Here is a 13,165-nt window from a genome sequence, read left to right on the forward strand (position 1 = left end):
GTCAGTTTTGTGGGAGCATTGATGACTAACTTGGTAAGCTTATCTCTAAGGGTGAATACTATTGGAGCCTTGAACGCTATCATTGTGAAAAATGAATTCATGAATTTGTTTTAAAAGTGTGTTGGTGATATTAGCCAGCATGGCAAGGACTATCTTCTGGAGTGGAGAAGTTCAGAGTTGTCCAGAAAGATTTGACTTGAGGATGCTCAGAAGGTCTGTCCCCAAATCTGCTCCCTCTCCCACCTGCCAGTGTGTAATTCCACCACACCCAAGTCTGCTTTGTGTTGATTAGTCCCCTCTGTTGTCATGCTTTATTAAAAGGTAAACATACCTTGGGAAAAGTAACATATTAAAGTGATATCAATCTCACCCTAATTTGAGACTACTAGAAAGGCGCTTTTTTTTTTTAAGCTATTACTTGAGAATAGGACATAAAACAAACAAGAAACTGAATTTAGAATTAAAATGAATGGGTATGATTGAATTATGGTATCTGGTAAAATACACTCATACCTCTCCACAGGATCAGGGAGAGTTTTGGGGTTATCTGGAGACAGTGGGTGCCATAAGAAAGGGAAGGGATTAGTTAGGGAACAAGAAAGAGTGAGAAGGTCTCTACTAGCCCTGATTATAGCACATGGCCTCTTCTGTTATCATTATTCTTCCTGCAATTAGATTATAGAGTACTTTTGGCCTTAGAGTAAAATCTCAATCAGTTTGATAGATCCAAGTCTTTCTTTCACTGAGTCTTCTGTTAGTTACTTTATCCACTATATTCCCAGTTCCCTCATTGCACATTCCCCTTAATATTTACTAGAACTTGTCCTTTATTTAATGCCATGCTTTTAATGATGTCAAAAGAAGGATGTCATTGGCTACTATTGTGTTTTGTATGCTAATGTTATAAAATCTGATATAATCCTAGGGTATAGAGGCCTGCAGCCATTCTTCCCCAGTTGTTGCCAACAAGAATTCCACCGGAAAGGTATTAAAAAGTAGTTTGTTTCATTCAACACGTTGTCAATAAAGTGCAAGAATAAAATCATGACTCTCCTTGGCTTACAGGAAAAGCCTTAAAAAGTAACATGGGATATTGTTTTCTAACTATGGCACCTTAAACCTACTTTAATGATCTCTTTCTAAGGTTAAAATGGTCAAAACCTTGAAACACTCAAAATCCAAAGGGAACAATATAGGTAATAGTAACAGCCCACTCTTGCTTGACATATATACTCCTGACAAATGAGTCTCTTCCGGTAAAATCACTGGATTTTTAAACAGTGAAGCAAAGAACCCCTTCACCCTTTCCCCCGCCCCATCTACACAGGAGCAAGGAGATGGAAGTGCACCCTCAGATGGCTTGTTAATCAAAGTTCCTCAAACTGCCTAATGAAAGGCTGAATTTTCCAGTTTCTTTTCTCACCAGAAAAGGAATTTAAATTTAGACGTCAACCCTAGCAATTTGGGGCTCTTATCACTTTTTTTTTTTTAAAGCACATATAAACTGTTCTTCCATTTGGCAAATACATAATAGCCACCCTTGGGAAAAAAGAAAATAATATTTATATTAGAAGATAAAATATAATGTGATTTTGTTAAGATCCTCTGCTGCCTCACTCAAAAGACTACCGTTTCTTGTTCAAGCTGCCACAGCAAATCTACGCTAGTAGAGAGAAAAATTTCCTTGGCTCAATGATGAGATAATATCAGTAAGCAATTTATTCAAGAGCCTGCCATTCATCATTGGAATTTTGGACAATAATGATGTATTGAAAATAAAAATTCATCCCAGGTTTTGTTTCTTTCCCTCCTCACAAATTCCTTCAGTTGCAATACCTCTTCAGTAAATAGTGTTTTGCTCTTTGTTTTTTTGGAAACAAGCCCAAAAATGAGAAGGCACCAGCAGCAGCTGTCACAAACCCAATGGTACTTATTGCTCGGTTGGCCTACAAAGAAATGAGAAACAAACAAAAAACATATCTTACTCTAAAGGCATCTCAGTGTCCTAAAACCAAGCGTTAGCTTATTTATTATTATTTTTTTTAATGAATGGATAAAGAAGTTGTGGTATATATACACAATGGAATACTATTCGGCGTTAAGAAAAGATGATATAGGAGCATTTGTGACAACATGGATGGATCTTGAGAGTATAATGCTAAGCGAAATAAGTCAGACAGAAAAAGCAGAGAACCCTATGATTTCACTGATATGTGGTATATAAACCAAAAACAACCAAAGAAGAAGAAAAACAAATGAGAAAGAAAAACTCATAGACACAGACAATAATTTAGCGTTAGCTTATTTTTAAAACAAAAGACCCATCTTAATGTACAATGGATAAAAAAAAGGTCAATGCAAGCTCAATGCAAAATTAAAATATTGTACGAAGATGAATATATTTTAATTATGACAAAGACAAGATAAATATACATACATATATATATATATATATATATTTCTCATCTTTTTATAGCCCCGACCATTCATAAACTCATTAGGCCACAATCCCTACTAATCATCACAGTACACCTGGGAGGTAGCATTACCCTGCTTTGCAGAACTTGAGAAGTTAAGAGTGATTTGCCTAAGGTGTTTAGCTATAGGTTGAGTATTGAACTATGTGTTCTCCCCCTACACAACCCTACGGCATAAACACACACTGGTTTGGTTGGGTCTATATTAGGGTGAATCTGTGTGTGTGTGTGTTTCCCCTGACTCGAAGGTCTGTTAGCAAAATAGTTTAGAGATGTGATCTGAGTTAAAAACCGATAAACTCGTATTTGGTAGACACAATTTGTATTCTGATACGCTTCAAGAGAAGTCAATGCTAATGTTAACCATCATGTCAAATATTAATTTCTCATGTAGACAAACTAAAGTAAACCACTCTCAAGCTCAATTGTCCATAAAGGAGTTCAGACATTTATAGCTTTAAAGGTATTAAGCATCATCATGATGAGGGATCTAATGAATATTCATGGTTTTTCTGACACTCAACTAATATTGCCTTCCAATTGCATGGCTTTAAGGGTAATTTTATGACCCAGAGGTCACATCAGATACTTCAGTCATCAAGTATTCTGAAAACAATAGTTTCTCTTTGTGATTTTAAGAAGAAGGCTTTCAAACAAAGCAAAACGTTTTTCCCAAATGACTCTGGAGATCAGCCCAGGTGCTGAAAAGCCTAACCCAGCTACCATGCCCTCTGACTAACCCACAGGCCTCCCCCACTGAGCCTGTCACCCTCATGTTACTGACACAAGGCTACCTCCCTAAATGCAGCTTCCCTGTTGGGAACAGGCAGCAAGAACCGGCCAGGAAGGAAGTACAAAGACAGGAGTATTCACTCCATGACACTCTCCTGTGGTCTGCAAGGACAAGGCCTGTGATTGTAACTCCCTCTCTGCCACCTTCCCTGGTTGCCAGGGAGAATGGCACTGGGAAACAACTGACAAACCATATTTTAGCTTGCAAATCTAATTTTATTTCTTTGGTTGGTTATTTTATTTATAAGTTTTAATTAGTCGCTACCAAAGTTATTTCCCAGGAGAGAGTCAGAATTCACTGCAGGACAGAGCTATCTACATAGCTCATGGGATACAAAAATGGGCAGGGAGAAACGAAATACTGGAGAAAATTCCAAAGATGGGCAGAATCAATAATCAGACAGGGATCAAGGATTGTAAATCAAGCCCAACCCTCATATGATTCCAGGCAGTTGCTGAGATCCCAAGAAGGTTTGATATTGGGAAATGTGATAGGCAATGAAAACATAGGAAGGTGTAATTGGGGTCTTTAAACAGGCGCCAAATGGCAGCAGGGTATAGTCGTGGGAAAATTCAGGATCCAGTGGGTAAGTGGGCCCCAGCTAGATGTAGACCTAATACTCTGAAGAGCTTTTGCCAGGAGAAACAAAATCCCATAAATCTAAAAAGCTGAGAGAGGGGCTGAGCAACTTGATCCTAAATGCAAAACCCTGAGGCCACATACAATAATAATAAAGCCGCGTATGGCATTGCACGCACTTTCCCAAATCTCAAACGCTTACTTCAAGTTGCATTCTAGATGGCAAAATCCCATGTAATTTGGACAATCCCTTGGAGTTATGTGTAATGGGATCTGATCTGCAAGATTATAACATCCCAAGCTGTTCTTGGTGAACCAGCATGAACAAGATCTTTTCCTTTACGGCTTATTTAGGATTATGAAATCACCAAATCTGACTCTGCCCATTCATCCTTTCCATGGCTTTCTGTCTGTGGTCCATAATAAAGACCTCATTCTGAGCATCCATACATGCTCACTGAAACAGTAGCTGAATCTGGAACGCCGTGTCCAGACAAGGTGTACTTGGGGTCACAGATGACTGCCGGGTTTATCCAATGCGTCTTCCCTAGAGCCCCTCAGGCTGCAGTGCTATGCACCATCGCACAGCCAGGTGTGTTGTGTGCCAGCTTGCCCCCCCATTCAAGGGTCCTTCCATCTTCCACACAGATTTTAATAACTTCTTTAGACTACAACACTGAGAAATGGTGATTTTTAGAAATTTTAAAAACTACAGAAAAGATGAGCCATAGACTGGGAGAAAACATGTGCAAAAGACAAATCTGATAAAGATTGTTATCTACAATATACAAGGAACTCTTGAAACTCAACGATAAAAATAACAAGCAAGAAACTCAACTTAAAAATGGGCAAATTGTTGTCTGTGTCTGTTTTTGTTTCTTTGTCTTGTTCGTTTTTTGCTTTCAGTTTTATATCCCACATGAGTGAAGTTGTATGGTTCTCAATTGTTTCTGACTTATTTCACTTAGTATGATAATCTCAAGATCCATCCATGTTGTCTCGAAAGGCACTATTTCACCTTTTGTTATGGCCAAGTAATATTCCATTGTACATTTGTGCCATATATGGTGGTTACCAGAGGGTAAGGGGGGTGGGAGGGCGGTAAGAGAGGGAAAAGGGAATCAAATATTTGGTGATGGAAGGAGAAATCACTCTGGGTGGTGAACACAGAATGTGATATATAGGTGATGTCTTATAGAAATGTACACTTGAAACCTATATAATTTTACTAACCAATGGCACCCCAATAAACTTAATAAATAATTTTTTAAAAAGTAAGGGTGGGGGTAGGTTGAAGAGGATAATGAGGGTCAAATTATGGTGACAGAAAGAAACAAAGCTTTGGGTGATGAGTACATAATATAATATACACATGATGTAGTAGTATATTATACTCTTGAAACTTATATAATCTTATTAACCAATATCACCCCAACAAATTTAACTTTTAAAAATTTTAAGTAAAAAAAAATGGGCAAAAGATCTCAAATGACACATCACCAAATATGATATGCAAGATGGCAAATAAATATATGAAAACATGCTCAACATTGTACATATTTAGGCAATTGCAAATGAAAATGAGATGCTAGTATGTACCTATCAGAATTGCTAAATTCCAAAATGCTGACACCACCAAATGTTAGAGAGAATGTAAAGCAACAGGAACTCTTATTCACTGATTATTGCAATGCAAAATGGCACAGCCACTTTGGAAGGCAATTTGGTGGTTTCTTATAAAACTAAATATACTTTTACCAGACAATCCAGCAATCATGCTCCTTGGTATTTACCCAGAGGAGTTGACAACTTACATCCATACAAAACCTTGCAAAAATGTTTCTATCAGTTTTATTCACAATTACTAAAATTTGGAAGCAACCAAGATGCCTTTTAGTGAGTGAATGTACATCTACACCATGGAATATTATTCAGTGATAAAAAAGAAATGAGCTATCAAACCATGACAAGACATGGAGGAATTTTAAATGCACATTGCTAATTCCAACTGTATGACATTATAGAAAAGGTAAAACTATGGTGACAGTAAGAAGATCAGTGTTTACAAGAAGTTTTGAGGGGAGGGAGGGATGAATAGACCTAGAGCACAGAGGATTTTTAGGACAGGGAAACTATTCTGCACGGTACTGTAGTGATACATTTGCCCAAACCTACAGAATGTGCTACTAAAGAGTGAACCCTAATGTAAGCTACTTTTAGGGGAGGAAAAATGCTTCCTTTACACATCTTAGGTTCTCAGCTGAACCTCTGTAATAAAAGAGATTACCAAGAGAAAAACACACAGAAGTTTATTAACACACACATCTCAGGGAAGAGTAACTCAAAGGTGTGGCCTAGAATTCAGGCTTATCTCAATAGCATTTTCCAAAAAAAAACCCAACACTTTTGTAGAGAAATGACAGGACAAAGGAGTGTTAGGCTTCTCAGGAGGCAAACTTTGGGAAAGTAAATATATACAGGAAATTAATGATAGATAGAGGATAGTTAGTAAAGTCTGTTATGTAGATTCCCCTCTAGTCTGATAAAGGTCTTGCCTTAATCATGGGTTGTCCCCAGTGATTAAGTTTTGTCCTGTCTGGTAGAGAGGGGAGGAGAGGCACCTATGAAAACTTATGTATTGCTTTTAGGCAAACAAAGGGAAGGCAGGGAGCTTTTTGTGTATCTGCTTCTTCTCAATGCCTTCTTTATGCCAAAGTGGTATGTTTTTGGATAAGATATTCTGGTTTCTTTCACTATGGACTTTGGTTGATAATGATCTATCACTGTTGCTTCATCTTTTGTGACAAAAATACCACACTGACGTGAGACATTGATGGTGGAGAAGGCTGTGTATTTGTGGTGGGGAGGGAGCACATAGGAACTCTATATTTTCAGCTCAAGTTTACTGTGAACCTGAAACTGCTCTAAAAAAATAAAGTCTATTAATTTTTGTGAAAATACAGAAAAGCACAAAGGAGAAAAAGATGGGGCCACAATCCTTAGACCTTTCTCATCTTTTTAAAATGCATTTAGTTTTTTAAATTAACGGAAATACACAGCCATTCCCCAAGAAAATTGCCCTAAGTTCAAGACCTGTAAGCCTTAAGGGGACTCAAAAAACTAATCTATTACTAGTAGTAATACTAATAATTATTGACAGTAATAAAAATAATAATCCAAGTGTTGTATTTCCTATTAGATAAGCGGAGATTTTATTGAAGAGTGTCAATAAAGATCTATAAAATAGTGCAATTAAAAATAATGTCCATCTGAGGCATGGCATTTATTAGGATGGATAACACATAATACATAATGCTAAGAGATTTCAAATGTCTCCTATGATCTACAAAGCAACCTCAGTCCTATAATTAGGAAACTAATAAACAATATGCTTAAAGGCACCCAGCTGGAGAGTTCAAGCTCAGATCAGCAAAATTCCAAAGCTTAAGTGGATTCTTAAGGCTGTTACTGTACCATCTACATCAGAACCTATCTTTCTTTTTTTTTTTTTTTATCTACAGAATGATGTATTTTAATAGATCTCAGTAAGTGAAATAATGGGTTTGACCATTAGAATAACACATTTAGGTTTTGGAACAATTCAGCCAGTTTCCTCTTGATTGAGGAACTATAGAGGTTCAAGCTTCCTCTGAAGAACAGATATACTGTTTCTTTGCACCTTCAAGCCTTATGATAATTATTATGAATCAAACTTCTCTTTAGTTGTCATACTATGATTTCACATAGCTTGACAGATCCGATTGACTACATTAAACTGAGAACTACTGGAAAAGAACTTTTATTTTCAGAAATATGTTAATTCTCTTTTGTATCATACTAATTCTTTTTTTTTAATTTATTAGTTTCAGGTGTACAAGACAAGGTAATACTTAGACGTTCATCATTTATATCCCTCACACCATCAGAACCTATCTGATGTATGTAGATGAGAACATCTACTAGTTGTTCAGAAATGATTATTTTTTTATGGGTCTTGATTCTGGGTATGAAAGGTGAAAAGATGATGGACTGCAAGGGTGAGTCAAAGCAAGAAGATGGCTTTAATTTCTTTTTATCATTAAAAAAATGCTTATTGAATACAGTGGACAACTTTATCATTAAGAATGAAGAAGGATAGACTTGATTTCTAGCTATACCACTAGTTTCCAAAGCAAAGGTGAGCATGCATTTGTGTGTATAACACTCTGTGTTGTGGCTCAGAAGCAATTTACTGTTCCATATGAATAGAGCACTCATTATGTTAATGTATTTCCTAATAAAAATGAATTTCCAATTAAATCATTTCCTAATGAAAACAAATGTATCATTTCATTATGTTCCATCTCCTATTTTCTCAAGCTTCCTTGAGATGATTTGTAACTTCATTCATTAGAATAGATGTTTATATAACTGATCCACCATTTCAAGATACTGGAAGCATTTATATGTTCATTCTCTTACACCACGTTAATAAATATTTAGGTTAAAATATCAATGATGGAATTAAATTGGTGGGATGATAGGTAGGGAAAAGGCAATTGAATCAAGTATGTGTTTTCAGTTAGAAATCTGCCGTACTGCAAAAAGTGTTGGTAAATGACAAAATTGTAAGCTCCCTTAAAAATAAGGTCAATTAATCCAAAAACTCAATGAATCAAAGGATATACTTAAAAGCACAAAGTTTCTTTGAAACTAGCATTGCAAGAGATAGAAATCATTTACAAACCTACCAAGATATGTCATCAGTTGACCTCTGTTGGCAGATGGAATTGAATCTCAGAATTACCATCTCCCACTCAAAAAAGTCAACATTCTTTTCAGCATATTCTTTTTAGTATATGCGGTTACTGATTTGAGATTGTTGTATGATGGGGTAATGCGGGGGGAATGGAAGGACAGAGGACAATAAGACTGACAGAAAGCTGTGGTGTTGAATCTTCTTCAAGTCCCTTCTCCCCCACATTCATGACATCTATGTTCTAGTCTCAGTTTGGCCATTAACTTGCTGCATGACTTTAGAAAATGCAATTCGTTTCTTTATCCTTCCGTGCTCTCATATATTCTTGTTCTTGTCATTTTGTTTGAGGCCTGGGAACACTGTCATAGCCAGTAGTTATTATTTCCCCCATGTAGGAAACTTCTTATATGTCTCTAAAGGAAAACTCACCTGCTCTGAAACGCCTTCTCCATAGCGAAGCAAAGTCACAAAATGCTCACAGTTGTTGATTAGTATGTTGTATTTCACCTCCTGTCCAATAACAAACTCTGACCGTTGCATGACTTCTTCTATGGGAAGAGGAGGGTATGTTTCATCGTATTTATTGTTTATTCTGTATGTGTCATTTCCTGCAACATCTTTCAAGAGTTGCATCTTCACCAGGGCCTTTCTGCTGAATACAGACTTGGCGCTTATAAATGATGCACAAATGCCATCCTCTATAAGGAGAGTTCTGGTTAGCAAGATACAGCGACCCAGCCCAATGAACTCCAGTGCCATCTAAAGACTTTGAAAGTGGTGGGATAACTAAACCCAGCTGTGTTCCTAAATTATCTTCAAACTAGAAAACACTTAATTTTACCAGCCTTAAGCACTCATCGTAATTTATCAATAACACTTATTCAATACTGTGTGAGTGAAAATGTAAGAAAACTTTTGAAAATCTGTATTTCCTCATTGAACAAATTGGGTAAGAAAACTCTATCCATTCCTGAGTAATTAATTCTCTATTATTATTTTTACTATTATTATTATTATCATAGATCTTGATATTGATATATGCTTCTAACAGTATAGATAAGATCATTGCCCACGTTTTCTATAAGCAGTCTCTTTTTCGGCATGTGCATCCTACCCAATTAATATCATGGGTTATAGTAATAATTCATTATGATCAGTAGGGTTGTCCTAGCGTCCAAGCTACATTTCTTACTGTCACCTCCACTTTTTACACTTACTCTTTCAACGAGCCTTCAATTTGGGTCTAATTTGAAATCTGCACGGTACCCTCGTCCTGAGGGGTGAGCTGAGGTCAGACCGGACACTGATTTTGTCTTGCCAAAAATTTTAGTCTCGGACAAGATTCTGGCCAAGAAGTGAAGCCCTGAACTGAACCTAATCTAGTATGTATTGTCTGGTAGATGTGGCCCCATGCTGTGGCTTACCCACCTGGTACAATGCCCCATGCCCACCACTCCATCTTGAGTGGTTACTCTACGGGTAACCAATTGCCTGAGACCTTTGTGTCCTAGCCTGCCACAGTCAGTGTCTGATGCTGGACAGATGATTCCTCAGTGTTCAGTTCTAATGCCAGGCTCTAGTCCCTCTCCATCTGCCAAAGGCTGCTATGCTTGGCCATTATTCTAATAAATCACAAGAGGAAGAGTCTCTATATATCCTAGAGCACAGATATCCTAGTTAGCACAGATATCCTAGTTAGAATTAGAATTACTGAACCCTTTTTTTTAAACTAATCTGATGCAATCAATTTACAGATAATAAAATTGAAGCTTGGAGAGGTTAAATGACATGAAGAGTTAACAACAGAAACAGGAATTGAATTTGTCTATAGGATCAAAGCTCAGTGCTTGAACCACATTAAATTAATGTGGAGCTTAAGACATGAAAATAAGGAAACAGCACCAAAATCTCATATTATTTTCCAGACATGAAAAACTGTAGAAATAACATAGAGAGTTTTGCTAAGTGTTACTTACTAGACTGCAGAAACTGCCAGCTCTGTACGATAAATGTCATTTTATTTGCTATTTCCATTTTTAATATTCTAGAACAAGAGACAGATATCTCAAAATATTGCAAAAACTACTTCATGAGAAATTCTCAGAAGTTCTCAAGAAAGTATGACTTAGGCCTATAAACACTTCTCCTTAAAGGTATCTTGAGGAAAAAAAACACTTCAGGCTATTTGTTACTTGCGTACATTTTTCTTAATAAATAAATTTGTGCTCATTTCTAAGCATTTAGAAAATACATAAAAATATAGCAAAAACATGTAAATATAAATCACTCATTATCCTGTCACCCAGAAGTAACTACTATTTTTTATGTACTTCTTTTATGTCTTTTACTGACACATGCATATCATAGGTGCACGTACATGTATGTATTCATGTGTTTATATTATTTCTTTGCAAACTGGGTATCACATGACATGTTGCATTTTAATCAGGAATTTTCAAATAAATATCATACAAGGATCATCTCTCATGCAATCAAACATGTCCAGAAATGTGATTTTTAATGGCTCTTCTAGTGGCTATTGTTTTTGTCTATCTAGCACGTCATCTGACCACTGCTTCTATCTTTCTGGAAAGGACTCGATGTAGGCCAATCAGGATCCTAATCTCCTGGTTAGTGATGGTCCAGCGATGGCCATGGGACCCACAATGGACATTCTCCATGATTTTTCTAACAGCAACAGGCAAGCATTAGTTATCGCTCCTGTCGGGTCACAAGATTATAAGAATAAGAGGCTAAGAATGCTAACTGGGTCATCAGTTCAGCTTCTTAGAGAAACATAGCTGGAAGAATGAGGAAAACTGATAGAAATAATGCAAATGCGAGACAGAGAGTCTTGTGTTCAAACCCCTTGATCTAGGCATTCCTGAGGCCAGCATCATTGCTAAGCTCTCTATAGTTTCCTTCAGTGAAGTAATGAGTTTGCCTTTTTGTTTAAGCTAATTTGAGTTTGATTTCTGTTACTTGCAACTAAAGAATTCTGCCAAACACAGATGCCTAATATTTTGTGGCTAAAGAATGTTTAACCATTCTCCTGTTAAACACTAAGCCATTGTCTATTTTTTAAACCTTTATAAATGAGATAGACATAAGCATCCTCCTACAGAAATGTTTGTCGACATCTCTGTAGATATTTCCCAAGAATAGATTCATAGAAGTACAATTACAGGATCAGAGCATATGAATTCTTTTAAGCCTCTTAACACATACTATTATTAAATTGTTTTCTTGAACTATTTCATTAACTTACATTTCTATCAACAATATCCTTGTGTTCATTTCTTTATACCCTTATCAACACTGATTGTTATTTTTTTGACCTAGGCTAATAGGCATAAAATCAGTCATTTTATTTTATAATGCTTAAATGACTAGAAAGTTGAAAACTTTAAAGATGGGCATTAACTTTTGATTTTCTTCCTCTACAAATTGTTCACAACTCTTTACCCATTTGTTTTTTGGAATTTGGGTGTTTGATGTTCCCTTGGGCTCAGAAACTCTTTGCCCAGATATCATCTACCTGGTTTCCTCATTTCTTTCCATTTGTTTTACAAGTGTTACTTTCTTATGAGATTTTCCTGACCACCTCATTTAAAATTACAGTATCCTTCAGTATCCAACCCCCAGCACTTCCTATTCCGCATCTATGATTTATTCTCTCCATATCATTTGTCTCAATTCCAACATTGCTCTGTTTTGTTCACAGACTCCTTCCCCTCTCCCCCCTTCCCCCTCTCCGTCTCCCTCTCCCTCTCCCTCTCCCTCTCCCTCTCCCTCTCCCTCTCTCTCTCTTTCTGTCTCTCAATGTTTATGTACCCCCAACATCTAGAATACCATTTGGCACATGCTGGGTAATCTATAAATAGATTCTATAAATAGATGCTGAATGAACTGAAATAATCTATGGGATATATAAAGCCATGGACTCTTGTCATGTTTGTGGCAAATATTATCTCCAGCTGATTATTTACTTCTTTATTGTGTTTTTTAAACCAGAAATTTTACATTTTAATGTTTGATTGGACTTTGTGATTTCTCAATGCCACTTTGGTCTTAAAATGCCCTTCTTTAAACCTAGATCAGTTATATTGATACACTTTTTCTATTTTGTTTCCTGTTGTGATTTTGTTCATGATTCCTTCTGTACCAAGAAAACGGAAAAGCTCCCCGGAGCTGCTAGAAACAAACCTTACCTAGAGGTGCTATGTTGATAACATAACCATCACCCAAGTAAAGGGCCCAGTGCTGATAGCCAGGACGAAACACTTCGATCAAATCCCCTGGCTGGGGGTTGCCAGGATAGTTCAAACTAAAGCAATCATTAAATGCCATCTGTAATGACAGACACAAAGAAGATCTAGCGGAAGCAACTTCCCAAAAGAAAATCAGTGCAAGTCTTCCATAGAAGCACAGGGAGACAGAATTGATTACGACTGCACTCCTTATGAAAGACTTACACTCACACCCCTGTCCTTTTCTTTGAATGATTCCAACATTGAATTGTGTGTGCACAAATGGACAAGTGGAGAAAGAATTTGTCTGCTATTGTTTAATTTTCTA

The 13,165-nt window shown here is 36.7% G+C and overlaps 1 protein-coding gene across 1 annotated transcript; it reads right to left on the bottom strand.

Annotated features, from left to right (window-relative positions):
• Nucleotides 1-1,823: 1,823 nt before the first annotated feature.
• Nucleotides 1,824-12,937, bottom strand: PLAAT1 (phospholipase A and acyltransferase 1; the record flags this gene model as incomplete). The annotated part of the gene is made up of 3 exons (XM_081079061.1): nucleotides 1,824-1,946; nucleotides 9,017-9,285; nucleotides 12,799-12,937. 3 exons carry the CDS (start codon nucleotides 12,935-12,937, stop codon nucleotides 1,824-1,826), a joined length of 531 nt encoding a protein of 176 aa, XP_080935187.1.
• Nucleotides 12,938-13,165: the final 228 nt, after the last annotated feature.

Source organism: Rhinolophus hipposideros (assembly GCF_964194185.1).
Source record: "Rhinolophus hipposideros genome assembly, chromosome: 2".
NCBI classification, from domain to species: domain Eukaryota; kingdom Metazoa; phylum Chordata; class Mammalia; order Chiroptera; family Rhinolophidae; genus Rhinolophus; species Rhinolophus hipposideros.